The following is a 27,551-nucleotide window of genomic DNA, read 5'->3' as shown; positions in this document are numbered from 1 at the left end:
AGTCTGAATGTGTCCCTATGCCTGAAGTGGGTCTCTTGTAGACAGCATATATATGGGTCTTGTTTTTGTATCCATTCAGCAAGCCTGTGTCTTTTGGTTGGAGCATTTAATTCATTTACATTTAAGGTAATTATCGATACGTGTGTTCCTATTACCATTTTGTTAATTGTTTTGGGGTTTTTTTTGTAGGTCCTTTTCTTCTCTGTGTTTCCCACTTAGAGAAGTTCCTTTAGCATTTGTTGTAGAGCTGGTTTGGTGGTGCTGAATTCTCTTAGCTTTTGCTTGTCTGTAAAGCTTTTGATTTCTCCATCAAATCTGAATGAGATTCTTGCCGGGTAAAGTAATCTTGGTTTTAGGTTCTTCCCTTTCATCATTTTAAGTATATCATGCCACTCCCTTCTGGCTTGTAGAGTTTCTGCTGAGAAGTCAGCTGTTAACCTTATGGGAATTCCCTTGTATGTTATTTGTCATTTTTCCCCTGCTGCTTTCAATAATTTTTCTTTGTCTTTAATTTTTGCCAATTTGATTACTATGTGTCTTGGCGTGTTTCTCCTCAGGTTTATCCTATATGGGACTCTCTGTGCTTCCTGGACTTGGGTGGCTATTTCCTTTCCCATATTAGGGAAGTTTTTGACTATAATCTCTTCAAATATTTTCTCAGGTCCTTTCTCTCTCTCTTATCCTTCTGGGACCCCTCTAATGCGAATGTTGTTGCATTTAATGTTGTCCCAGAGGTCTCTTAGGCTGTCTTCATTTCTTTTCATTCTTTTTTCTTTATTCTGTTCCACAGCAGTGAATTCCACCATTCTGTCTTCCAGGTCACTTATCCGTTCTTCTGCCTCAGTTATTCTGCTATTGATTCCTTCTAGTGTATTTTTCATTTCAGTTATTGTATTGTTCATCTCTGTTTGTTTGTTCTTTAATTCTTCTAGATCTTTGTTAAACATTTCTTGCATCTTCTCGATCTTTGCCTCCATTCTTTTTCCAGGGTCCTGGATCATCTTCACTATCATTATTCTGAGTTCTTTTTCTGGAAGCTTGCCTATCTCCACTTCATTTAGTTGTTTTTCTGGGGTTTTATCTTGTTCCTTCATCTGGTGCATAGCCCTCTGCCTTTTCATCTTGTCTGTCTTTCTGTGAATGTGTTTTTTGTTCCACAGGCTGCAGGATTGTAGTTCTTCTTGCTTCTGCTGTCTGCCCTCTGAGAAGTAAAATTTCTTAAGAAGGTACTACTAGGGATGAAGTACTACATTGCGTAGTTAGTTGTTTTAGAAAAAAAAAGAATAACTGACAGCATCATGGATTACAACACACACTCTGTTATCCTTACTTAGTCTGTGACAGCCATAACCCAAGATACCATTGCTCACAGATCGGAGGAGGGAGAGGATTGGTCCAGACTGAGGGCACAGAGGTTATGAGGAGGTGCTGGCTTTTGTAGGGCCAACCTTACCCAAACAGAAAGCAAAGGTCTCCACACCAGTCGCTATCTAGAACAACCCACAGTATGTCTGCTCTGTGACTCAGAGGTCAGGTCCAACAAAATTTCAGGTGTGGCCAGGATCCTCTGAGAAAGGGAACAGGTACATAGCACTGTGTGCACTAGTGAGGTTTAAAAGACATGCTTCACATTTGACTCATCTGGTTAAACATTAACTGAGAAATAATGCTGATGGGGGCAGGTTACACTTTGCCCCGAGCAAGCCATGTTTCCTAGGGTAGTGTGGCCTGGCTAATCAAGCAGTGAGACGTTTGAAAAATAATGTGGATGGCACAGTCTCAGACCGTCCCGATTTGACTATGGCTGCTCTAAGGGATATTACCTAATTATTTACTGCTATCGGTCTTTCCATAGCAATCCACACATATGGATCACTTACGGCACCCTGAGCACTGGGTTAAGAGTTTCACATATGTTATTTCTCATAACAGTGCCATGGCAATTGTTATCTGTCTCGTTTTACAAGAGGAAATGAGACAAATAGCACAGGAAGGGCAGAGCCAGATTCAGACTCAGATAGTCCAAATCCAGGACTGGCCTTCTAACCCAGTGATTCTGAAAGTGTGGTCCTAAGACCAGCAGCAGCGGCATCACCAGGGAACCTATCAGAAATGCAGATTTTCTGGCCCACCCCAGACCTACGAATCACAGACTTGGAGTTGGGGCCCAGCAATCTGGGTTTTAACAAACGCTGCAGGTCATTCTGATGTTCGCTCAAGTGGGAGGACCACTGCTGTAGCCATTGTTCTCACTTCCTCTACTTTCTTTTTTTTTTAAATTGAAGTATAGTTGATTTACAATGCTGTGTTAGTTTCTGGTGTACAACAAAGTGATTCAATTTTATATATATATATATATATGCATATATACTATATTTATACTCTTTTTCAGAGTCTTTTCCATTATAGGTTATTACAACATACTGAATATAGTTCCCTGTGCTATACAGTAAATCCTTTTTGTTTATCTATTTTATATATAGTAGTATATCTCTGTTAATCCCAAACTCCTAATTTATTCCTCCTCCCCTTTCACCTTAGGTAACCATAGTTTTTTTTTCTATTTCTGTGAGTCAGTTTCTGTTTTGTAAATAAGTTCATTTGTATCATTTTTTTAGATTCCACCTATAAATGGTATCATATGGTATTTGTTTGTGTCTTTCTGACTTATTTCGCTTCCTAGAGTATGACAATCTCTAGATCCATCCATGTTACTTCAAATGGCATTCATTCTTTTTTATGGCTGAGTAGTATTCTATTGTGTATATATACCACATCTTCTTTATCCATTCATCTGTCAATGGATATTTGGGTTGCTTCGACGTGTTGGCTGTTGTAAATAGTGCTGCAGGAACATTGGGGTGTGTGTATCTTTTCGAATGAAATGGTCTCTCTACTTTCTGTTTCATGCTGCTTTCTCTATGCCCTGGACTAGGAGAATCAAGATGCTTTGTCTCCTCATGATGCTTACTGTTTGCCCAGCACTGTGCTAGATTTTTCATGAACTTCAAAGTCGATGCCAAGTTACCCCATAGCCGCCTTTTTTTCTAGATGTACTTCCTCCTAGATGTTATTTTCCACCCTTTAAAAGTATTTTGCCTTTGCCTTTCTTCTTTGCTACGTCTAGCTTTCCCACACCCTCGTATGTTGCAGAGGCCAAATATGAATCTTTGTAGGGGAATGGTCAGTGCTTAATTTAACCTGGTTTTCTACGCCCACCACCGCCCTCCCACCCTTCTTAGTCTTATGTTTGCAGGACTAATTAACAAAAATATTCAAATTCAGTTCTAATCAGGTGATTCATATTCATGTTTGTCCATATTTGGTATATATTCTTATGAACTCCAGCTCTTTTTGATGTTTTCCTTACCTTGTGACTGTGCAGAAATCCTGGCTAAATCTATTTACTCTTGCTTTTTTTTTTTTTTTTGGCTGCATTGGGTTTCCGTTGCTGCGCGTGGGCTTTTCTCTAGTTGTGGCGAGTGGGAGCCACTCCTCACTGCAGTGTGCAGGCCTCTCACTGCAGTGTCCCCTCCCGTTGCAGAGCATGGGCTCTAGGTTCACGGGCTTCAGCAGCTGCAGCAGGCGGGCTCAGTAGCTGTGGCTCGCAGGCTTAGTTGCTCCGCGGCATGTGGGATCCTCCCAGACCAGGGATCAAACCCATGCCCCCTGCATTGGCAGGCAGATTCCCAACCACCGCGCCACCAGGGAAGTCCCTTTACTCTTGCTTTTAATGGACCTTTGCATTAATAAAAATACCAAATCCATTATCATTATGTCAGGAATACTGTGAATTATATTTCTATTTTCCAAGTGCTAGTCACTTCACTCAGTGGATCATCTCTGTGCTCGATGAGTAGCTCTCAATTCAGGATTGAAGGCGATTAATTTACCAATAAAAGCCAGTCCAGTGCTGGTGTAGTCCTGACCTTGCCTCCTTGCCTCAGTCTACCACTCCTTTTGCCTTCCCCAGGTTGACTGGTGCCATTGGTAATCAGTCACCTTTGGCTCTGTCCTCTGACAAACCACAGTCTTGGCATTAGCTCTCAGTACACCGTATCTCCCTGTCTTGTTGGACAGAATAGCAAGCTTTGCTTTCGCGATAGTATCTCTTTCCTCCTCCTTACTTACATGGCCAGTGTCATCTCCCCATCTACTGTGGGAGGAAATTAAATAGCCTTGGCACAGCCCGACAAAGGCATATTGGATGCCATCAAGCACCTTGTGTCTTCCTAGGTAATTACGCATCGATCGTTTGATGAATTGTTCTTGTATCTCCAGGGATATTTCTACCACGTCTGTAATTACACTTTTCTGGTTGTCCCTTTGCTCTGCTGTGATCCTCCAAGTTCCATGACTTCTCAAAGACCATGCTTAATGACGCTCCAGCAGCACCTTTTTCAATTCAAGGATACAGATCAGATCCCTCAGGGTTTCAGTATTCTCCGTCGTTTAACAATATAATTCAACCATTTGCTGTCTTAGTTCATTTTGATTTTGTAAGATGGCATCAGTATGCCATAGAGTAAAAATGAATGATTCTCTCCTTTCTGCGCAGTAAAGACAAAAGGGCATGAACACAAATAGATGATTTGACCCAGCATTAAATAAAAAGGCCTTTTGAGGCACTGGCAAAAGCTCAGAGTTTTGAGCTAACTATAAGATGTCCTGAAACCGATTTTTAAGAATGGACTCTAATGTTTGTTAGTCTAGCATAGCCATTGGCAAACTATAGTCTGCCAGCTTTTTTTGTAAATAAAGTTTTATTAGAACACAGCAATGCTCATTCCTTTATGTATTGTCTACGGCTGCTTTTTTGCTTCCATGTGGAGTACTTGAGACAAATTGTATGGTCCTCAAAGCATTTACTATCTAACCCTTGACAGAAAAAGTTTCCTGACCCCTAGTCTTGCACTTGAAGTAACTTTGAAGAGTGAGTTAATACATGTACAGCACTCAGAACAGTGCCTGGCATTTATCTATGGGAAGTATTGGTCTTTAATTTCTACCACTTCCCAAGCACTTGTGTAAATGTTAGCCAGAAAGGGAATTTTAGACCTGTAACGTAGGATGAATTTGATCCCAAGCCATTATAAGGAACATTTTGACTTTCATATTTAACACATGTAAGTTGATGAAAGAAGCCAGGGAAGTTACAATAAGAAGTTGTAAAAAGAAAAAAAAAGGTGTTCTTTCACCTGCTTTCTCACGGCCACTTCCTCCCCATCAAGAAATGGTAGCCTGTTAGAAGAGGTGGCCCAGTGCTCCATAAGCAGGAAATTGAAGAGGTATGTGGAATCTCTTTATTTGGTAACACCATCTGAACCTGCAAACTAAGCTCACTTTCTTTAATTTCAGGAACAGAGCTGGTGTTACCTTCCTGTTAAAAGTCTATATGTTACTGAATTCTGATTAATGATTTGCCTGCTGAAGCATCTGGGGGAAAGAGTGCCATGTCTGTAACTTACTATGAAATACAGCCCCCCACAAATTTGGATTAGTGGATGGATAGAGGGATGAAGAAATAGATATGCCATAGAGCAAGTATATATAGTACCTTATAGAATCTAGGGGGTGCCTATTTGGGTGTTTGCTGTAAAAGTCTTTCAATATTTCTGCCTGTGTGAAATTTTTCATAATAAAATGTCAAGAAGAAAAACAAAGAACGTTTGTGCAAGAAGAGCAATGGCAGGGCATGCTCCAGCCCAAGGAACAAAAATGAAAGGCAGGAGGGTGTCTCAGTGTCAGAGCTGCTGCAAACACCATAAGCTCAAGAATTTTTAATGTGGAATAATTTGTCAGAAAAAGAATTTGAAAGCAAGGACAAACATTAATAAGGCACTTTTACTCTTATTTATTACCATGTTGGGAATTGTTTGGGGGAAATGCTAAATTAAGTAATTTTTTTAAATAATAGAGAACAGGCTTCTGGATTTTATGGCATCATCACCATGTAGCAAAATGAATATGGGACCTGAAATCAACTAGGTTTCAACCCTGAATCTTCTGCTAACCGTGTGTAGGACTGGGAGAAAATTAATTTATCACTCTGAACTGCAGCTTTCTCATCTATGAAAAGGAGGCAAAGATACATAGTCCACCCTCCTGGTAGAAGAATAAATATAAAAGCATTCTGAAAGCCATGAAGATGTCACCAGACAATGAGTTCTCAATGGGGGCAGTATTATGCCCAAGGAGGGGCGATTGGTTCTTGAGGGGGCCCATAAAAAAATTTTACTATTTCAATGTATAAAGCACAGATATACATATAGAACATAAACAGGTATACAATCTATCTGTAGTATTGAAATTTCACTGGGAAGAGATGATTAGGGAAGAAAAACACGTGCAAAAAAGGAAGGTTATAATGCAAACAATATTGAGAACATTTTGCTGGATAATCTTTAATTCCTACCATCTCCTAAGTTCTGTCCCCTTTTTCTATAGGTAGCTTAATTTGATCCATCAGTTTGAGCACATAAATTTGAATTCTTACATTGAATACTTACATTTGAATCTTATATTTCTAGGAGGAGGGAGAAAATAAAAAAACTTCTGGGGAGAAGAATGAGAATGATGGACATTGTCTTTTCCAAAGCACATGTAGTACCACTTAACCCAAATACCATTAAGCTTTGAAGGAAGGAATTTGCTAACAAGAATGAGGAATTAAATGAGTGTACTCACCCAATCTTTTTCCTGCTAGAAATTTAACAGTAGCATTAGTTTTCCCTTGATTTGATTCGATTCTTTTGGGTACTTCAAGCTCTTTGAGCCTAAGAGGTACGTGGAGAATTTAAAGAGAGTTCCAAGGAGAATAATGAAGATGAATTAAGGTTTGGAAAATAGGATCTATTGGAAAAGATTAAAAGGACAAGGATTATTTAGTGTGAGGAAGAACAGGCAATCAGGTGGCACAGAGATGGCTTCTAATAGTGGAAACCTCCTATGGAGAATATTCTCAGGTTCTTATCTGTACTGAAGACCAAAGGAAGGGAAAAAGTGTATTTTGAAGCAAGAGAGATGTGAGATTAGATATTAAGATAAAATAACTGTCCATGATTAAATCCTAGACTTTGACTCTCCTTTATGAGATTTTTTCAAAATAAGGTGCCTGTCTGTAGGACGTATCAGGAGGAGGGACAAGTGAACCCATCACATTTGCTTCTCCTGCCCTGGTCAGAGGCCGGCCAGCCAGCCTGGCCAATGAGGCCTCCATGGGCTTTGGCTTGATGGAATGAAAGTCATTTTTCCTGGAGCCGTGGCTTCAGGATGCCAGAGGATGACTACCAAGCCCTAGCCAAGAGATCACAGCCAGAGCAATACACCCAGCTGGGTTGTCCATACAAGCAGTGCCAGAGGTGGGTGTTGGGTGTCAACACATGGAGCCAAGGAATCAGTGCCAGAGAAGACGTAGCAAGGAAGAGTGGGTCAAAGTGAGCTGCTGGGAAGATGATGTAGACCAGCTGCCGAGGAGAGTAATGCCCATGGCTAGGCTTTTAGGTTGGAAGGCTACTGTGAGAGTGGATCAAAATCCATGTAGAAGTCCTAGGAAGTTGTTCATTCTTTCCATGTTTGGAAACTACTGCCCAAAATCATGGTTTCCACTCCTATGTATGTGTCAGAATCCCCTGTGGAGCTTTGTAAACCTCACAGCCACCCTGGCTCCAGCCTTAAGAGATTGGGATTTAATGGGAATATCTCTTAGGATTCTTTTGTGAGCAACAGAAACCAAATCTGGCTAAATTTAGGGGGGAAAAAAAAGATTGGGAAGAGGGAGTAGTGAGGAGAGTGGTTGGAAAGATATGAAGAAAGTCTCTGTACAGAAAAAAAAAATGCTGAACAAGGGGCTTTGGGAAGGATCTGTGAATCAGGACATCTCCAGGGATCCAGGAAATAGGATGGCTGCACCTCTGAGCAGCAGAGTGTGTGGTTAGGGGCCCAGGCTCTGGGATATTATAGCCTGCTTTTATACCCTGCTTCTCTGTGCTTCAGTTTGCCCTTTGGAAATGGGTGTGATAGATTTTACCTATGGGCTAGTCATGAGGATTGAATGGGTCAACATACGTCAAGAAAGTGCTTAGAGGGCTTCCCTGGTGGCGCAGTGGTTGAGAGTCTGCCTGCCAATGCAGGGGACACGGGTTTGAGCTCTAGTCTGGGAAGGTCCCACATGCCGTGGAGCAACTAGGCCCGTGAGCCACAACTACTGAGCCTGCATGTCTGGAGCCTGTACTCCGCAACAAGAGAGGCCGCGATGGTGAGAGGCCCACGCACCGCGATGAGGAGTGGCCCCCGCTTACCGCAACTAGAGAAAGCCCTCGCACAGAAACGAAGACCCAACACAGCCATAAATAAATAAATAAATAAATAAATTTTTAAAAAATCGATCAGTGCAATGCACCACATTAACAGAATGAAGAAATAAAACACATGATCATCTCAATTGATGCAAAAAGTTTGACAAAATTCAACACCCTTTAAAAAAAAAAAAAAAGAGAAAGAAAGTGCTTAGAACAATTCTTGGCACATAGTGAGTTCTTAATGACTATTAGCAATTATTTTTGTTGTTGCTGTTAGGCTCTGCCATGCATGTGAATCAGCTCTAACCATTTCTCTTAATAGTTTTTCCTCAACTTGCAAATTCCAGGGTCAGAGCATCTGAGCAGCTTATGTTGGTTCACATGTTCACCCCTTGGCCCGAGAATGTGCAGGAACTTGATTAGCGGAATCACTGACTACCAGTCGTTGTTCCCTGTGGGCTTCATTCTTCACTCTTTGGAGATTCAGAAAACTGGGAGGGGAGCAAGTTTTGTCCTATGGTGTAGAAGCATAAAGGACCAAGGTGTGAGCCAGCAGTACTGCCTATCTTGCCATGCAGGCCCCTTTTGAAATTTCAGTGAGCCCAGGATGGGAATGTAGGGCCATTAGCAGAGCTGTCTTTCAAATAATGTATTACTTCCATTGAAGCTGAGCTCTGTATAACATGTGCTGTTGGTTGCTAGGACAACAGAGGTGAAAAGACAGGAGCCCTTTCCGTAAGGAGCTCACATCCTGAGGTTGTAAAGGCCAACAATCCCAATCCTAATAAGATCATGGCCCTAACTGAGGCCTTTATACAGTTCATAGAGAGGCTAGGAAACCATACCTAAACTGGTGTGAGTTGGCCAGCAGAGATTTTCCTACCATAGTAGCATCTTGCCTCTTAGTTTTAAGATCAGTGAGATTTTGCCAGGTTAGGGGATAGACAGGTTAGAGAGCAAGTATTAGAATTCCAGGCAGAGGAAATATCACAGCCAAAGAATGGCCAGAGTCTATGAACAACCAAGGTGTGAAACTACAAGGCATTCTGTATTAGGAACTTAAAGAATTGGGGAACGAGGATGTGGTGGAGCAAGAGTGTGTGTGCTAAGGACTGTCGACTGAAAAAAATGCACAGCCTAAAAGTTGAGAATTATTTTTTATTTGGCAGACAAACTGAGGACTTAAGCCCAGGAGACAGCCTCTCAGATGGCTCTGAGGGACTGCTCTGAAGAAGTAAGGGAGGAGCCGGGATATATAGGAGTTTTCGCAAAAAAAAAAAAAAAAGAAAAAGAAAAAAGCAGGAAGTTGGAACATCAAAAGATTACTAATTAAAGAAAGGAAGATTCTGTATACTATTCATTTATTCACTCAATAAATATTTATTGAGCACCTACTATATACCAGCTCTGTTCTAGACTCTGGAGATACAGCAGCAAGCAAAACACAAAAATCTCTGCCCTTGTGTAGTTTCTATTTGAATGGGAGAGACTGGCAAAAAGCACACAATTAAAATATATAGTTGGCAAAAAGCACACAATTAAAATATATAGTATCTCAGATGATGATAAATGTAGTGGAAAAAGATAAACCAGAGAAGAGATATGGGATATGCCAAAGAAAGGAGGCGCCACTTTCAAGTTGAATAGTTTGGGAAGGCCCCACTAAGTTGTGTGGTTTTGACCACATGGCAGTGAAAAATTTGGAGCAGAGAGTAACACAATGAGATCTGCATTTTCTGCCCTCAGTGTGAAAGATAAATTGGAAGATGATTAAACTGCAGACAGGGAGACCTGTAAAAAAGACAATTTCAGTGGTCCAGGTGACCATGTAGCGCAGTGAACATGAGGAAAAAGAGCATTTCAAGAGCAATTAAGAAATTACATACAATGGACAGGACTTAATGACAGTGGGGTTGGGAAAGAGGAAGGAATCTGGGATGACAATTTCTGGCTTGGGCACTGGGTGGGTGATGCCCTGAGTAGTACCATTCACTGGCATGGGGAGAAAAGGAGGTTGACCATCAGATGTGGTGAACAGATACCAGTAAGTTCCCTACATACGAACGAGTTCCGTAATGAGGGCACATTCGTAAGTCCAATTTGTTCGTAAGTCCAACAAAGTTAGCCTAGGTACCCAACTAACACACTCGGCTATATATACTGTACTGTAATAGGTTTATAATACTTTTCACACAAATAAAACATAAAAAACAAGCAAACAAAAAATAAAGAAAACATTTTTAGTCTTACAGTACAGTACCTTGAAAAGTACAGTAGTACAGTACAACAGCTGGCATACAGGGGCTGGCATCAAGTGAACAGGCAAGAAGAGTTACTGACTGGAGGAGGGAGAGGAGGTGGGAGATGGTAGAGCTGAAGGATCATCAGCAATTGGAGACAAAAGGCAAGCTGCAGTTTCACTCACGCCTGACGTTGATGGCACAGGTTCCGGTTCCTTGCTGGAACCAGATGCACGTTCGCATTTTTGAGAGTTCGCAACTTGAAGGTTCGTATGTAAGGGACTTACTGTATTCCTGTAACAGTCAGCCCACCCAGGTCTCCAGAATGGGCAGGTTGAGGGGTTTAACAACTGAAGATCAACCCACCTTTTACAGCAGAGTCGGTGTTTTCTGTGAGTACACCATCTCTTTTGTTCCCTGGACAATTTCCCTTCCTCTTGGTGTAGGAGAAGATTATGGGCTCTGGTGTCAATCAGATGTTGGTTTGGATTCATCTCCACGCCACTGTGTGATCTTCAGGTGATGTAGTCACAGGGGCTTTCTTCTTCTCATCTGTGGACTAGGAATGCCAATCTCTACATAACTTACCTGTTGGGAGAACTGAAGCACACACACTGAAGGCACCTGTTAAGTGTTGGCTCCTTCTCTGCTCCTCCTGGACTGTGCCCTCAGTGGGGTTCTGGGTCAGGGTCAGTAGGTCTGAACCTGGAGAAAACCAGAACCAGGAGCAAAGGGCTGAATGTGCAAGGCATGAGTATTTGTATGGGTGTGTGTCTGGGTGTAGTTACCCTTCCAGTACTTTTCAAATCCAAATATAAGGAATTTGGGCAATTCACCTTCCTCTTTTATGATGCTTGTTTTGTATAGGTGCTTATATAACTAAACCTGGGAAATCAGGACATCACTGAGGTACTAGACAGCCATTCAATGCTTCACCTCCCCGGGGTGCACTCTCTAACACTGGGAGCGTGAGTGGTGGAAGTTTTGTTTCCAACCCAGGGATCAGGGCATAGTTTCAAAGCAACATGCTGTGGTGTGGAGTCCCATGGTGTAAGGGATTTATTTATTTATTTATTTTTAAATAGATCTTTATTAGAGTATAATTGCTTCACAATACTGTGTTAGTTTCTGTTGCACAACAAAGTGAATCAGTCATATGCACACATATATCCCCATATCCCCTCCCTCTTGCGTCTCCCTCCCACCCTCCCTATCCCACCCCTCTAGGTGGTCACAAAGCACCGAGCTGATCTCCCCGTGCTATGCTGCTGCTTCCCACTAGCTAACTGTTTTACATTCGGTAGTGTATATATATCGATTAGTTCACGTGTATGCATATCGTGGTTGATATTCTTGAATAATATCTTAAATTTTTTTCTTTAGTGTTTTTCATATTTTAGATTGTTTATAATTTTTCCAAGGGGGGAGGGAGGTTGGTTCCCTTATTAATCTGATTGAGCTGTTAGTCTATTAAATTTTGTATTTATCTGAGCTATTTCCCTGAGTAGTTGGAGGTATTTCTGTCTTTTCTTAAAAGCTGCTCTTATAAATTATCAGTATTATCAAAAACAAGTATTACCTCTTACCTTCCTTTTACTCCATTTTATTTTATGTTTTTAAAGTATTTGCTGCTTATTTGCATTTTAGTTAAAAGAATGTTTTTTACTAATCTTCCTTGGGAATACTCAAGAGTTCAAAGTTCTTTTAGTCTAAAGTAGGGTTTCTCAACCTCAGCATTATAGACGTTTTGGGTGTGCTGACCTGTGTATTGTAGGATGTTTACCACCATCCCTGGACTCCCACCCGCTGGATGTCAGTGGCACCCTCCCCCTAGTCATGACAATCAAAACTGTCTCCAGACGTGGCCAAATATCTCCTGGGGAATAAAAAACACCTCCCCTCCCAGTTGAAAACCACTGGTCTATGAAAAGTCTTTTTAATTGTTCTAATATTATCACTGATTTTTTAAATCATAATTCCTGGAAAAATATGAGAAAAAAAGGAGAAGAAGGCAGAAAACAAACTAAATGAATGGAAACTGCTTTGGTCCTGAGCACGCAACCTGATATTGTGCGCATCTACATGTTAGCAGAATGTTTATAGCAGGTTACTAAGGCGCCCGACTTGTGGGTACTTACATAACTTAGGAAAACCATTGGTAATCTTTAAAGAGGTTTATTACAGAAAGACTGGCCAGTAGATTTTTATAATACACTCTAATCGAGACAGGAAGGAATGCACCTCATCAGCACGCCATCAGAATCCTGGAAAGGTTAAAGTAATGCCATGAGGAAAACTAAAGAAAAGAAACCGGAGGTTTCAAGTTTACTCAATTTTCATTCTATACTATGCAATCTGACCACAAGAATGTAAATTTCAGTACTTGCATTTTCTTTCTCTCCCTTTCAATAGAGATCTTTGATTTCTAATTAGAAGGGAATAATCCATATTTATTTTTTTCTGGATGAAATTGCCCCAGTATCACGAATACAAATCCCCCCATCAAAAGCCTTTTCTCCTACACTTGATCTGTATCTTAGAGAATCCAGCAGTCTAGCTGCCCTGTGGAGGAGGTTGCTAAATTGGGTTTTTAAATTATTTCTATTAGGCAAAAACTTAACACATACCAGCTGCTGAGGGATTATAAAAGCTTAGTTTTTTCAGTAATTGGAAACCTTGTTTACAGGGGACTCACAATATTCTTTAAATGCCTTTGTGTTAAATATAAAAGAACTTGTGTTTATCTAGGCAATGATAATCTGACTATAAAGCAAACTCATTTAAGGCTTATGCTTCCTGTCTCTCACTATGCAGCTGTCACCCTACTGTTCTTTCAAGCTTTGCAAAATGCTGAGAATTTTTCCTTAAAATTAGAAGAGTAAATTGAAAAACAAACCAGGTAGTTTGGAATACATTTAATTCTAAATCACAGGGAAATCGTTGAGAGACCCAAAATATCACAACATCTAGGCAAATTTATTCCAAGTTCACATTTGTTAACTCATTGACAGAAGTCTAAGGAGATTTTAAGGTGTTCAGTCCTGGCAAAGAAAAATCAAGGACAATTCAGATAATTCAGTCTGAAACCAGTCCGTAGAATTTTGCTAGCCAATGAAGCCATCAACATTGATTGGCATCTGCTCTGGAGAAGCTGGGAAGCACAGTATTGTAGTTAAAGGTATGTGTGCTGAGTCCAAAGCCACTTACTAGATCTATGACCTCAAGCTAGTTATTTGAGGGCTTTGTGTAAAATAATCTCACTCACTTCCCTCATAGGTTTGTTTGGAGGCTTAAATGAGATCAACACGTGAAACCCTAAGGACCGTTCCTGGCACAGAATAGCCACTCAGTAAATGTTAGCCTATTACCACAACGTTCCAAGCCCTACCGGTTTTTACATGCATTATCTCACCTAATCTTTGAAAGAGCCTTATTAAAATAGTACATTTTTATAACTCCAGTTTTATTGAAAATCGAGGGAAATGAGACGCCGAGAAGTTTAATAACCTATTCAGGGTCACACAGCAATTGAACTGACAGTGGGGCTCTTCATTCATGATCTTTGTCTCATTCTGCAAACATTTAATGAGTACAGGCACCCTTTGCTCTCAGAACAATCACTCTCCGAATATTTGCTGTAACAATGTACAGAAGGTTTTAGCCAACATCATTCTCCCAGTTAAAAACCTGCTATCACAAGTTCTCCTATGCGTGACGGCTTCTCAAACTTTAATGTGTATATGACTCCCCTTCGAAACGCACATTCTGCATTTCTCACGAGCTCCAAGGTGATGCCAATGCTGCCGGTCCCCAGATCCCACGTTGAGTAGCAGGAAAGCTAGGTGATGGAAGAGGGGCTCCTCTCATACCTCAGAGTCCTCCCGCTCCACCTCCTGTTTAAACATTGCGCATTATACCCATAACTCCCCCCACTTTTCCCCTGAGGGTTTAACTCCTCAGTATTTGTTTGGGCCAGGTACCTGGGGGCACTACCAATTCAGGCCTGATTTAGATAGTATCTTTCAAATCTTTGACAATATTATTTCATTGTTTATTTTTATTATAGAACATGCTCAGTGTAGAAGGATAATGAAATTCCTATTCTGTTCAGCTGCGGACTGTACATCAACATACCTATTAATTACATCATGAAGTGTTAAACAATTACATAATTGGCGTTTAAATATTTTATATTATGCAGAAATTCTTATCAGATTGTTATATAATTATTTAAAAGAATTTTAGTAATATCTGGGACATTGATATTTTTGGATGCTCTAAGAATGAATTATTATTTTCTTCCATTTAAAATAATGGAATATATAGGCTCTTGCTATTTGAAACTCTGCTGCCCAACACATTTTTAGGAATGGATTTGATTCAGATAACAAGAGGTGCCTGCATTCACTCTGTGCCTGACATCAGGTGAAATCCTAGGAATACAATGATGATGAAGAGAAAAATGGCTGCTTCAAAACACTCACAGAATAGTTAGAGTAGAACCAGCCCAGTAAAGATTTAAAATATGGTGAGATGTCAAGTTTTTCAGCAGAGATCAGTAAAAGGAGCTTTAAGAGCACAGAAAATAATGGACCTACCTCTTCCTTCTCTACACAGGAGGGTCTCTCTGGGCACCAGTAATAGCTAATATTCATTGACTATCTCTGTACTCCAGGCACTGTTGCAACCATGTTGCATGTATTTACTCACTTAGTTATTACAACAACTCAGTGAAGCAGGTATTTTTGTTGTCATCCCCATTTTAAAGATGAGGAAACTGAGTAACAGAGATTAGTAACCTGCTTATGGACACACTGATCTGGCCTCAAAGACAGGCAGTCTGAGTGTAGATCCTACCCTTTCAACCATCTTGTGATCCACCTTTGGTTTATTAAAAGAAAGTTCAGGATCTTAAAATAAGAACATACAAAAAACGATGGACTGTTGAGCGGGGTTGGGTGCATTGTATGGACAGGGCTAGACAGGACAAAAACCATCTTCAGTAGTCACAGTACTGGCAATAATTACATATGAGGTGTGACTATAAAGTCATGAAATAGTTCAACATATATTACATGAGGGTGGTCCCTTTCCAATCAGTCATCTTGGGAAGCTGTGCTTTTATTCCACCAATTTCCCATTGCCTAGAGTGTGCTGAGAATGCTCTTCTAAAGAACCTTCAGATTAAGTCACAGTGCAAATCTTAGTATCTTAGGATCATGCCCCATTTTTGTCTCAGGTGTGTTTCCAAGTCGGATCACTCACCCTATTTACTGAATTTGGCTCTGAATAACTTATACCTGTTTGCCACAATAACATCCATTCTTAAATCCGTTCTCAAAAAATAAACGTATGTTTCTATTTACCAGGTGATTCTGAAACTTTAGTGTATGCTTAAATATCATCCAGGGGAACTTGATTAAATAACACGTTAAAGCCCCACCCTAAGTAATTCTGATTCAGTTTGTCTGAGGAAGGGATCAGGATCCTGCAGTCTTTAACGAGCATCCTGAAGTTTCTGTTTTGAATGACCAGACCACACTTTGAGAAATGCAGCTGTAAGTATATCCAAGAAAAAGGGTAGCGATTCTTAAGGCAGTTCCAAAAGAGGAATTCCAAAAGTGTTCTCATCAACAGTGACATCAGTGTCATGTATTACCTACCTTGAGGGACTATTCTCCTGTACATGATGCTCACTTAGAATATGATGTTCAGTTATATTTATAAAAAGAATCAGCCACCATTCTTCACAGTCACACCACACACACCAAATTCACCTGTGTCTTGGCCAGGACCCATTTCAGGTGTTTGTTTGCTCACCGATCTACTTGGTATCCTCCTTTTGCAAAAAGAGGTGTTCCTTTCAGAACCAGGTAGATCATGAAAGGATCCAGTATTGGAAGAGCCAGCAATATGTATACAAATTATTACTTTTCTGTCCTGAAAAGGGTGGGCTTCTTTCACTTCTTGGAGCTGGATCACTAAACCCCAAGAGCAGGCATTGCAGGTCCGATTTCTGTTAATCAAATCCTCAATGACCAGTTTCACCAAGGTGATGGGTTATCCTAGGATAATCACAGTGGCAGGGAAGTTCCAGAACCAACTTTCCTTCATGTTTGGATATGTTACATTTTTGTCCCTTCCTGAATCCACATGACTACCTAAATTTAGCCCTCCATTTTTTGTCAAGTTGCCTGACTTTAACAAGCATAATTCTCAATGAAAATGCAAGAACTTCTGAGCTGCCTTACTTTTTATTTATCAATTGTCCTCTGTCTCATTCACTGAAGAGAATCTCATACACCTGGAAATTGAAATTCAACGCTACGGCTTCTTTAATAAAACAAATCTGCATTTCACAGGTGGGTCCTGACTCCATCAGTGTCTAATGTGGGGCAGCACCTGGAGAGAGTCAGGCTCCTTTAAGGCAATACTCCATCACAGGGTAGAGGCTCTAGTTTCTCTAGTCAGGTCCCTTGTCCTTTGGAGCCCTGACATCAGCCGACTGTATTTTGTCTGGATCTGAGGATCCAAAATTATCCGCCTTAAAAAAATGTGCACATTCTATGATTTTTCTGGGGTCATTTAACTTATGTTAAGCTCTTGACTGGTTAAAAGCTTAGTGAACGGTGGAGAGAAGGACTATGTTTAGATTCCTGTGAGCAAAAGTTTAGGAAAGGAAGAGGTGATTGTTGTATTTTTTTTTTTATCCCAGCCATTCTCTCTCTCTTTAACATTAACGAGGAAGCTATGTTTTCTTTAAGAGCAACAGAGACAACACAGGGATGAGAGGTTGAATCAGATCACTATCAAAACAGCCTGGATAGTGGGAGCAGTGATCAGATGACTGCCCACATCCTCTGTCTTCGCTCTCTCTTACTTCCACATTTCCTCTCTCCCTATGTAGGGTTGCCAGATTTAGAAAAAATGAAATAAAAACAGGATGCCTAGTTAAATTTGAATTTCAGCTAAATAAAGAATAATATTCTAGTATACGTTTTGTGCAATATTTGGGACCTATTGTATGGCCCTATTCCATGTGTAGTCTCTCCCACACAATTCAGTGCTCTTATTTTCTTGCAGTTTTCATATGCAGATTTGTTCTTCAATTGGATCAAAGGGTCCTGCAGGCAGGATCTTATTTGGTATTCCTCAAGGCACCCTAGATATTGACTTCCCTATTTGGGGGCCTATGTTAGATTTTTCAAGTGTTTCCTCTTACTGCAAGTACAGAACACCCCTGAGCTCCTTATATCTTTCCTCTCACACCTGTGAGGTCATCACTTCACGAACAATGACAGGGCTGAGCACAGAGCTCTGAACATAAGTGTACCATATATTTTTATGAGTGATGGATGAACTGAAAGCAATTTGTTGTCTTCTTAAGAGTCAATTAAATTAACTACTTCCCTGCACGCCAGGAGTTAGTAGTAAGCTCCATCTACCATGCTGTCCATCTGGGAAATTAGATTAATTACCCTTCTCTTATTATAGTCTACCACCCTTTTGTTTTTTTATTAATCTCAAGGAAATATTTTCCTTTTCAACTGGTAGAGTCAATATTCCATGGAATAAGGGTTGTGAGGGAGAAGGTCAGACTACATGGATAACCCCAAATTATAATTAAAACTGTAGTTGTTTCTTTCTTACGGAAAGACAGGTTAACAGTGTTCTGAGGCCCAACTGGGTAGTTAGGCTTGATTATTCGGCAGCTGCTGATTAGGGATGATTCCCCCTACCAACTAACTGTATTTTAAATTTCTCTAAATTACCTGAGTCCTTTGGAGGCAAATAAACTTGTCTTTCACATATTAAAAAAAAAAAATTACCCTTCTCTTTTGGAAAGATAAGAGGATGGAGGAAGGGAATGGGGTTGGTAGCTACACCTAGATTTGCAAATCTGTGTTATGGCTCAGCCAAAAAGATGGAAAAAAAATTTTCCTGATAAATAGGGAGTCATTTCAAAATGTGGAACATTGACTCTCAAAGAAAGGAGAGATACCTTGCATATTATATATTACCTACTTCCATCAGCTTTTCTAAAATTCTAATTTTCTTCTGTGGCATGTTGGTGTTGCAGCCACATTATCTACAGTATCCTGAGAGTAAGAAAGAACTGTGAAAGCCAATAGAACAATGTAAATGACAAAATGTTCAACTCACATTAAAAAGCTTTCCAGAATGTAGAGTAATCAGATAACAAGGTGCCTTTTTACACACTTTGTGCTTCGATTAATCATATTATTTAGATCTTCCTTCATAAATGACACCCAGCAGACTTCAAACCTTAAAGATTAAGAGTGATGAATGCCCTCTTTTGGTTCAGTGCTTTTCAGGTGTAAAACGCACGGAAGAGTGAACACATTTAGAAGTATCTAGATGATTAGTTTTATGCCAGCTAGGCTTGTCCAAGGCAGGCTTGTCAAGATGGTCCACAGAGACCCGGCTCCCCCTTTTGAACCTTTTCCTCTAGTCCATACCTCCCTACTGCCCACTCAGGTCCCCTGCATCCTTTGGAGAGTAAAGATAGGCCAGGAAACTGCCTTCAAATCCCACCACGGTGCCCTGCTGAGAAAACTGCCCATTTGACTGTAGACAGAAATGACTGTAAATGAAGTAGCTGCCCAGCTCATATTCTACTCTAGTAAATAAACATGATCTTGCTGTTATAACCATCAATGAGATCCATAACTTCATGTAGCTCTACATGTTCTCAGTGTCCCTGGAATCAGACTAGAAGAATAAAAGCTGAACATGAGAATTCATGTTAATTTCTTACCAACTCCAACACCTTGAATGTAAGAAAACAAAGTTCATAGGAAAGTAGATTATCACATATATGTGGCAGAAATCCAATGTGATAACCCCAAGGCTCAAGATGTGATTGAAAAATCTTTTCTGGAATGTTTATGCTTTTCAATCAACTCATAAATCTTATCCTCCAAAGCTTGTACCTCTGGTGTCAAGTGAATTTCAGCCCATTCACCATTGGATGAAAAAAAATAAGAATGTTAGGATATTGATTTTATCGGGAAAGAGACCAAATTAAACTTATTTTTTAATCCGGGTGCACTCCCCATTTTTATTATAAATACATAATGAAACAATTAGGTGAAGATTGAAATAAATGTTTGTGTTTTATTCATGCTAAAAGTATTTGTTCTATCCTTCAGGATGAAGCCTTGTAATACTTTTATAAATTCCTTAATATTAAAATAAGCCCCACTGTGTTTCCTTCAAAAATTTTTTTATTGGGTGATTGAGTTTGGGTGGGGACTGAGCCTAATGATTAGAGAAATATGGCAATTCTAGGTCATTTTTACTCAAGAGAGTGGAATGTGTTGCTTAACTCCAGTGTCTTGGATCTCTGATTTGGGGAATAAAAACTGGAATAAAATTATTCCCAGGACTCTAGCTCTGTTTATTTGAATAGTATTTTTATCTATCTGATTTGAATTCAAATGCATTATTAACACTTTTCTTCTTTTCAATATAGGTGGAAAACAGACCAAAATATTATGGAAGAGAGTACGTATTATGCTATTCATTGTTTTAATAATGTAATAAGTAGTCACTTCCTATGTCATTTAAATATTAAATATTAAAATTTTTCCAATATATATAGTCTTCATCAAATGTCCATTGTGCAAGAGTTTAATAATAAGGATAAGTGCAATCAGATCCCTTTGTACTGAATTTTCTTATAATATTCAGGTGCTTGGCTTCATGAATGTGGGAGGGAGACTATCTCCTGCTCACAAAAGCAGCCACTGAGTGCCTGGCAAGTATTTGAAACGTAAGGCGTAAGGCGGTATTTTCCATAACTGTGGCTCTCTTAGTATTTCATTTCACTTTCTACTTCAATACTATATAAACAGCTAGGGTGTCGAAGAATGTAAACTGAGGCTGAATTCCTTACTTTCATCTACCTCAGTAAACGCAACACTCAGGAAAGTCGTCCCATTTCCTTGCAGTCTCCTAAAACCAAAATGATGATTTCTCTTGACATGGATCTATTAGCCAAATTGCCTTAATACCATAATTATGATTTCCCCCATTTTCCTCTTTTTTTTTTTTTAAGGTTTTCTTTTTTTTTTAAATGTGGACCAGTTTTAGTCTTTATTGAATTTGTTACAATATTGCTTCTGTTTTATATTTTGGTTTTTTGGCCACAAGGCATGTGGGATCTTAGCTCCCGGACCAGGGATCAGACCCGCACCCCCTGCATTGGAAGGCGAAGTCTTAACCACTGGACCGCCAGGGAAGTGCCCCCCATTTTCTTCTTAATTTCATCTCTTGTTTTACTTTCTCAGAAACCTACTGCAAAGCAAATACGCATTACCATAAAAATAGCTGGCAGTCTCGGGCTGTGGCATGGTACACAGCTCACAGCAGGCAGAACCACCCAGACAGAGCAAAGGGCGGAGGCGGAGCGGGGGAGATGTCAGTCAGATGCACAATTTGATTTTCTTCCCATGTCCCACCTGGAGGCATTATAAGGTTAAAGTCTCTTTCAGCTCCCAAAGCTCTCCCAGCCAATCCAAAACCTTCTTCCTCTATTCCCTTACCCATCAGAGCTTCACTTCCGTGATTAATGACCCTCTTATTTGTCCCAGTTCAGCAGCCACTTCCTAATTGCCACGGCTGCGTTTCTGAACCTTCCCACCGGGCCTTGGGAATTCAGCTGGGGGCTCTGGAATACCTGCCTGCATCACTGGCCTCCTCTCTCTTCCACCCCCATGTCCCTAACATCTAACCTGGTTGTAATAGGACTTATTTTTCTTCAGTATACTGATTTGGATTTTGCTCATAGAGCAAAAGAAAAGAGAATTAATTTAAAAAAGAGAAAATGGGGCTTCCCTGGTGGCACAGTGGTTGAGAATCTGCCTGCCAATGCAGGGGACACGGGTTCGAGCCCTGGTCTGGGAGGATCCCACATGCCGCGGAGCAACTGGGCCCGTGAGCCACAACTACTGAGCCTGCGCGTCTGGAGCCTGTGCTCCGCAACAAGAGAGGCCACGATAATGAGAGGCCCGCTCACCGCGATGAAGAGTGGCCCCCACTTGCCACAACTAGAGAAAGCCCTTGCACAGAAGCGAAGACCCAACACAGCCAAAAATAAATAAATAAATAAAATTTTTTTAAATATAATAATTAAAAAAAAAAGAGAAAATGAAAACCTATTATATACTTCTCAAATAGAACATTTTTGTACATGAATTCCAAAAGAAACTCTATTTATTGTCTTTCCCTTTCTTGCATAAAAGTTTTGTTGAATAACCTTCTGGTTCTCATAGTCCAACCTCCCCCCAGTTCCACATAAACTATAGAGTGAAACGAGACCAAAGAAACATTTTCTTAACCATAAAAAAGGAACATTTCGTATTAGAGGGGAGTTAGCTTAAAAACTTCATATTCTGTGTTTCCCTTTCTTTATTAAAAATGAAAGTTTTTGTTGTTGTTGTTCCATTCAAAAAGTAAGACATGCTCTATTCAGGAAACATATGCATATTTCTTTCCTAGAAAGAATCACAAGAAAGTGTGTTCAATAGATACCATTAGGGAAAGGGAATTTTTATTTCTCTACTGTTTATATTTTTATTTCTTTGTGCCTTTTAACTTTCGAATTTTGAATTTTCCCACTGTGGGTAGGTATTACTTTTGTTCTTAAAAAGTTAGTCAATTAATACCCAATTAATTTGGGAAAATTAGAGCATATAGGAATCTACAAGGTGGAAAATACCATAGCCCCACCATGAAAGAGAAGCATTGTTAACTTTTTTCCCTTCATCTCTTTCTTCCCAGTCTTTGTGCAGGCTCTTTTTTTTTTGAAAAGTTGGGATCATAGATACATACATGATGGGTACTTTTAAATCCATGCCTAAAGGTGCTGATGAGCCACACACTGGGTCTTCAGATGCACAAGATTGTCATTTTCTTCTTTTGAACAATTGAATTTAACTTAGTTCTTGACACCTGACATCTGCTGCTGGCCGTCCCTGAAACAAGTCCATTCAAGGGAGTTCAAACAAAGCTGCTTTCAGGTTAACTGCCTATTTGGGATATTCCTTCTCCCATTTTTTTTTTTTTTTTGCCCTTCTCCCCCCAGAGAGTGACCTGGGTCAGGGGTGTCAGGTTTCTGTGCCCTTCTCTGCGTGTGCCTCTTCCTGCTGTGGTCACCCCCTGCCTGCCCTGCCCTGTCAGGTTGTGTCCTGGACATCCCAGTCTCAAACCTCTTGTGGCACCAGCTTTTGTCCTTTCTGATGTGGGAAACTTTCCAGTGCCCTCTGCCCTTCTATCCTCTCCATGTCCCTCCCACCTCTCTCTCTCTCTCTCTCTCTCTCTCTCTCTCTCTCTCTCTCTCTCTCTCTCTCGATGGCCTGGGATCTGCAGGGCTCCCCTCAGGTCTCTGCCCAAACCATGTCCAGCCTTCTCCAGCCCCAGCTCTTGCTGCACAGGAGTCTTCTCCACCTCCCAGCTTAGACCCACTGAACATGGGTTCTGGCCAAATTTCTCCCAATCTCCCTCCCAAAAGAACTGGGGACACTGGTCTCCTTTTGGACAGGAGGGTTGCTCTTATGTCACACAGCACATTCATCCTCACCCCGGAAAAGCGATGTTCCAAGACCTCCATACATTGGCTCTCAAGATTTAAAACCAAAATTTGAGAAGCCAGAACACCCCTTTTTCCCAAGCTATCACTGCCCTAGGCTTTTGAGAGTTGATCTGAGAACTCAGGCCAGAGTGTTTGACCTCACTTCCCTAGGACTAAAGCTTCAGCTTGTAAGGTCTAGTTGTAAAGAATAGAAGGGAATTAGGACGTTAAGTATTGTGATAGGTTTATTTTTTTCCAAAATGTTATCCTGGTACATGTGTCCTCTGAGAATCTTTGCATTCCTGCGGGAAAAAACAACAGCACTTCTTGTGTAGCCAGCTTCCCTCCCTCCCCTCTCCCTTTCAGGAAGGTAAAAGGGGATTCTCTGTCCAGAAAACTTCTTTTCTAATTTATTCCCCCCAATTCCCTAAGATTGGGTAATCCTAGAAAGAGGGTGGTGTTCCCTCTCCCAGGAGCCCAGGACCCCTTGGCCCTGGCCTCACTCCGCCACAACCCAGGTCCCACCTTCCTCTGAAACACAGATTGCTCAAATCTCTTGATAACAGAGGTGAGCTGCTGTCTTTGCTTTAGGGCAGCAGAGAGAGCTGGCTGGTTGTGTGTCCCTAACTCCTGTCCTGTTCTCCTCTCCCCTGGCATCGCTGTCCACTCTCTAGGTCCCAGACATCCCCTCCAGAACAAAGCAGTTATTGGCCAAGCTTGCAATCCTACCGAATTTTCTACATGCATGTGTATTACTTTTTAAATTGCAGGGGAAAAAATAAACATTATCTTTAAAAAAGAAAAATAGGTACATTTTCCAAACACATCCCTAAGTGATTGCTCTCAAAATTTAGAGGAATGGAAGACTGTTCATTACTTCTGGCTATTCTTTCCAGAGAATGAGTCTCTAAAATGAACAACACCCCACACTGAAGTAAGCAGGGTGATAATCAGTACGTGCTCATTTGAAATCAAGATAATACCTAGTGAGCAGAGTGCCAAATTGGTAAATGCTCTTTTGCTTTTCTCCATGGATGAAAGAGGAGCCATAACCTGGCTTTTGGTTACAACTTTAATTTTCAGCTTATGATCAAAGACAATAGCAGAAAGCCAGGTGGACTGGTGTTCTTCCTGTTGCCTTGCCTACTTGCATGCTTATTATCTGTTTGGGTGCATGCTGAGAGCTGGGTCCAAGCCCATCTGGAAGTATGCAGTAGTCACACCCCTCTTCATTTAAATGGGGAGCTGTAGATTCCAGGTGGACCCACCATCTTTTTTAGGCAGCTCTTTGCGGTCCATATTGGTATGTGGTCTGTTCAGAACAAAGATGGTCTTGTCTCTCCTCAGGTTTCATGGGATCATCTCCCGAGAGCAGGCAGATGAGCTTCTCGGAGGCGTGGAGGGCGCCTACATTCTTAGAGAAAGCCAGCGCCAGCCAGGGTGCTACACGTTAGCACTAAGGTGAGCCTGATTTCATCCACTGTTGCAACTGCTTTACAGGAGACTTGACTTATTTTTTTCCCAGTTTTTTTATTGTGGTAAAATATACATAACATACAATGTAAATGTACCACTTTAACCATTTTTAAGTATACAATTCAGCGCCATTAAATATATTCTGTGTCCTGCAACCATCTCCACTATCCATTTCCAGAACTTTTTCATCATCCCAAACATTCTGTACCCATTAAATCAATTGCTCCCCATTCCCCCCCTAATTATTTTTTATTTTCACTTCATTTACAAAGCAGCCAGCAGCATCTCAGAGGCTTATACATTTCCTGTTATCAGTTGATGGGCTCCGAGGCTCTGTTTATGCATACACAGCATTCTTTGGAGAATCATCTGCAAAGCTGGTGCTCTAGGGCTGCTTCCTTCTGAAACATCAAGCCTGCTGATTGAGACACACCTCTGCCTCCCTTCGCCCTGGGCAAACGTCTTCACCTCACGTTGTGCGTGTGTGCCTGCACGGCCACGCGCTTTAACCAGGGGATTCTCTCAGAGATCACGCTGACCCACTGAGCTCCCAGGGGCAGTCATGACGCTCCGTGCCAGCGAGCCATCAGAGCACTTTACCACAAAATCACAGTATTAAAAATCACAATTTCCCTGCTTGTGATTGGTCTGTTTACATTTTCTGTTGCTTCCTGGTTCAGTCTCGGAAGGTTGTGCTTTTCTAAGAATTTGTCCATTTCTTCCAGGTTGTCCATTTTATTGACATAGAGTTGCTTGTAGTAATCCCTCATGATCCTTTGTATTTCTGCAGTGTCAGTTGTTACTTCTCCTTTTTCATTTCTAATTCTATTGATTTGAGTCTTCTCCCTGTTTTTCTTGGTGAGTCTGGATAATGGTTTATCAGTTTTGTTTATCTTCTCAAAGAACCAGCTTTTAGTTTTATTGATCTTTGCTATTGTTTCCTTCATTTCTTTTTCATTTATTTCTGATCTGATCTTTATGATTTCTTTCCTTCTGCTAACTTTGGGGTTTTTTTGTTCTTCTTTCTCTAATTGCTTTAGGTGTAAGGTTGGGTTGTTTATTTGAGATGTTTCTTGTTTCTTGAGGTAGGATTGTATCCCTCTTAGAACTGCTTTTGCTGCATCCCATAGGTTTTGGGTTGTTGTATTTTCATTGTCATTTGTTTCTAGGTATTTTTTTATTTCCTCTTTGATTTCTTCAGTGATCTCTTGGTTATTTAGTAGTGTATTGTTTAGCCTCCATGTGTTTGTATTTTTTACAGATTTCTTCCTGTAATTGATATCTACTCTCATAGTGTTGTGGTCAGAAAAGATACTTGATATGATTTCAATTTTCTTAAATTTACCAAGGCTTGATTTGTGACCCAATATATGATCTATCCTGGAGAATGTTCCATGAGCACTTGAGAAGAAAGTGTATTCTGCTGTTTTTGGATGGAATATCCTATAAATATCAATTAAGTCCATCTTGTTTATGTATCATTTAAAGCTTGTGTTTCCTTATTTATTTTCATTTTGGATGATCTGTCCATTGGTGAAAGTGGGGTGTTAAAGTCCCGTACTATGATTGTGTACTGTCAATTTCCCCTTTTATGGCTGTTAGCATTTGCCTTATGCATTGAGGTGCTCCTAAGTTGGGTGCATAAATATTTATAATTGTTATATCTTCTTCTTGGATTGATCCCTTGATCATTATGTAGTGTCCTTCTTTGTCTCTTGTAATAGTCTTCATTTTATTTTATTTTTATTATTATTTTTTAAAATTTATTTTTGGCTGTGTTGGGTCTTCGTTGTGTGCAGGCTTTCTCTAGTTGTGGCGAGCGGGGGCTACTCTTCGTTGCGGTGTGCAGGCTTCTCATTGCGGTGGCTTCTCTTGTTGCAGAGCATGGGCTCTAGGCACACAGGCTTCAGTAGTTGTGGCACGAGGGCTCACTACTTGTGGCTCGCGGGCTCTAGAGCGCAGACTTAGTAGTTGTGGCGCACGGGCTTAGTTGCTCCACGGCATGTGGGGTCTTCCTGGACCAGGGCTCGAACCTGTGTCCCCTGCATTGGCAGGCAGATTTTTAACCACTGCACCACCAGGGAAGCCCTAGTCTTTATTTTAAAGTCTATTTTGTCTGATATGAGAATTGCTACTCCAGCTTTCTTTTGATTTCCATTTGCATGGAATGTCTTTTTCCATCCCCTCACTTTCAGTCTGTATGTGTCCCTAGGTCTGAAGTGGGTCTCTTGTAGACAGCATATATACGGGTCTTGTTTTCGTATCCATTCAGCTAGTCTATGTCTTTTGGTTGGAGCATTTAATCCGTTTACATTTTAGGTAGTTATCGATATGTATGCTCCTATTACTGTTTTCTTAATTGTTTTGGGTTTGTTATTGTAGGTCTTTTCCTTCTCTTGTGTTTCCTGCCTAGAGAAGTTCCTTTAGCATTTGTAAATTAGAACACTCCCTAACACCATACACAAAAATAAACTCAAAATGGATTAAAGACCTAAATGTAAGGCCAGACACTATAAAACTCTTAGAAGAAAACATAGGTAGAACACTCTATGACATAAATCACAGCAAGATCCTTCTTGACCCACTTCCTACAGAAATGGAAATAAAAACAGAAATAAACAAATGGGACCTAATGAAACTTAAAAGCTTTTGCATAGCAAAGGAAAACATAAACAAGATGAAAAGACAACCCTCAGAATGGGAGAAAATATTTGCAAATGAAGCAACTGACAAAGGATTAATCTCCAAAATTTACAAGCAGCTCATGAAGCTCAATATCAAAAAAACAAACAACCCAATCCAAAAATGGGCAGAAGACCAAAATAGACATTTCTCCAAAGAAGATACATAGATTGCCAACAAACACATGAAAGGATGTTCAACGTCACTAATCATTAGATAAATGTAAATCAAAACTACAATGAGGTATCACCTCACACC

At 40.5% G+C, this 27,551-nt stretch overlaps 1 protein-coding gene across 1 annotated transcript in view; it reads left to right on the top strand.

Moving 5' to 3' along the window:
• Window positions 1-27,551, top strand: part of CHN2 (chimerin 2) — a 326,376-nt gene that overhangs the window by 180,456 nt on the left and 118,369 nt on the right. The window contains exons 4-5 of the mRNA XM_036863191.1: window positions 20,037-20,068; window positions 24,483-24,596. Of these exons, the coding sequence (XP_036719086.1) occupies window positions 20,037-20,068; window positions 24,483-24,596 (146 nt within the window). The remainder of the gene's footprint in view (window positions 1-20,036; window positions 20,069-24,482; window positions 24,597-27,551) is intronic.

The sequence above is a fragment of the Balaenoptera musculus genome, chromosome 9 (assembly GCF_009873245.2).
Source record: "Balaenoptera musculus isolate JJ_BM4_2016_0621 chromosome 9, mBalMus1.pri.v3, whole genome shotgun sequence".
Taxonomy (NCBI): domain Eukaryota; kingdom Metazoa; phylum Chordata; class Mammalia; order Artiodactyla; family Balaenopteridae; genus Balaenoptera; species Balaenoptera musculus.
This window is presented reverse-complemented; position numbering and strand designations above follow the sequence as displayed.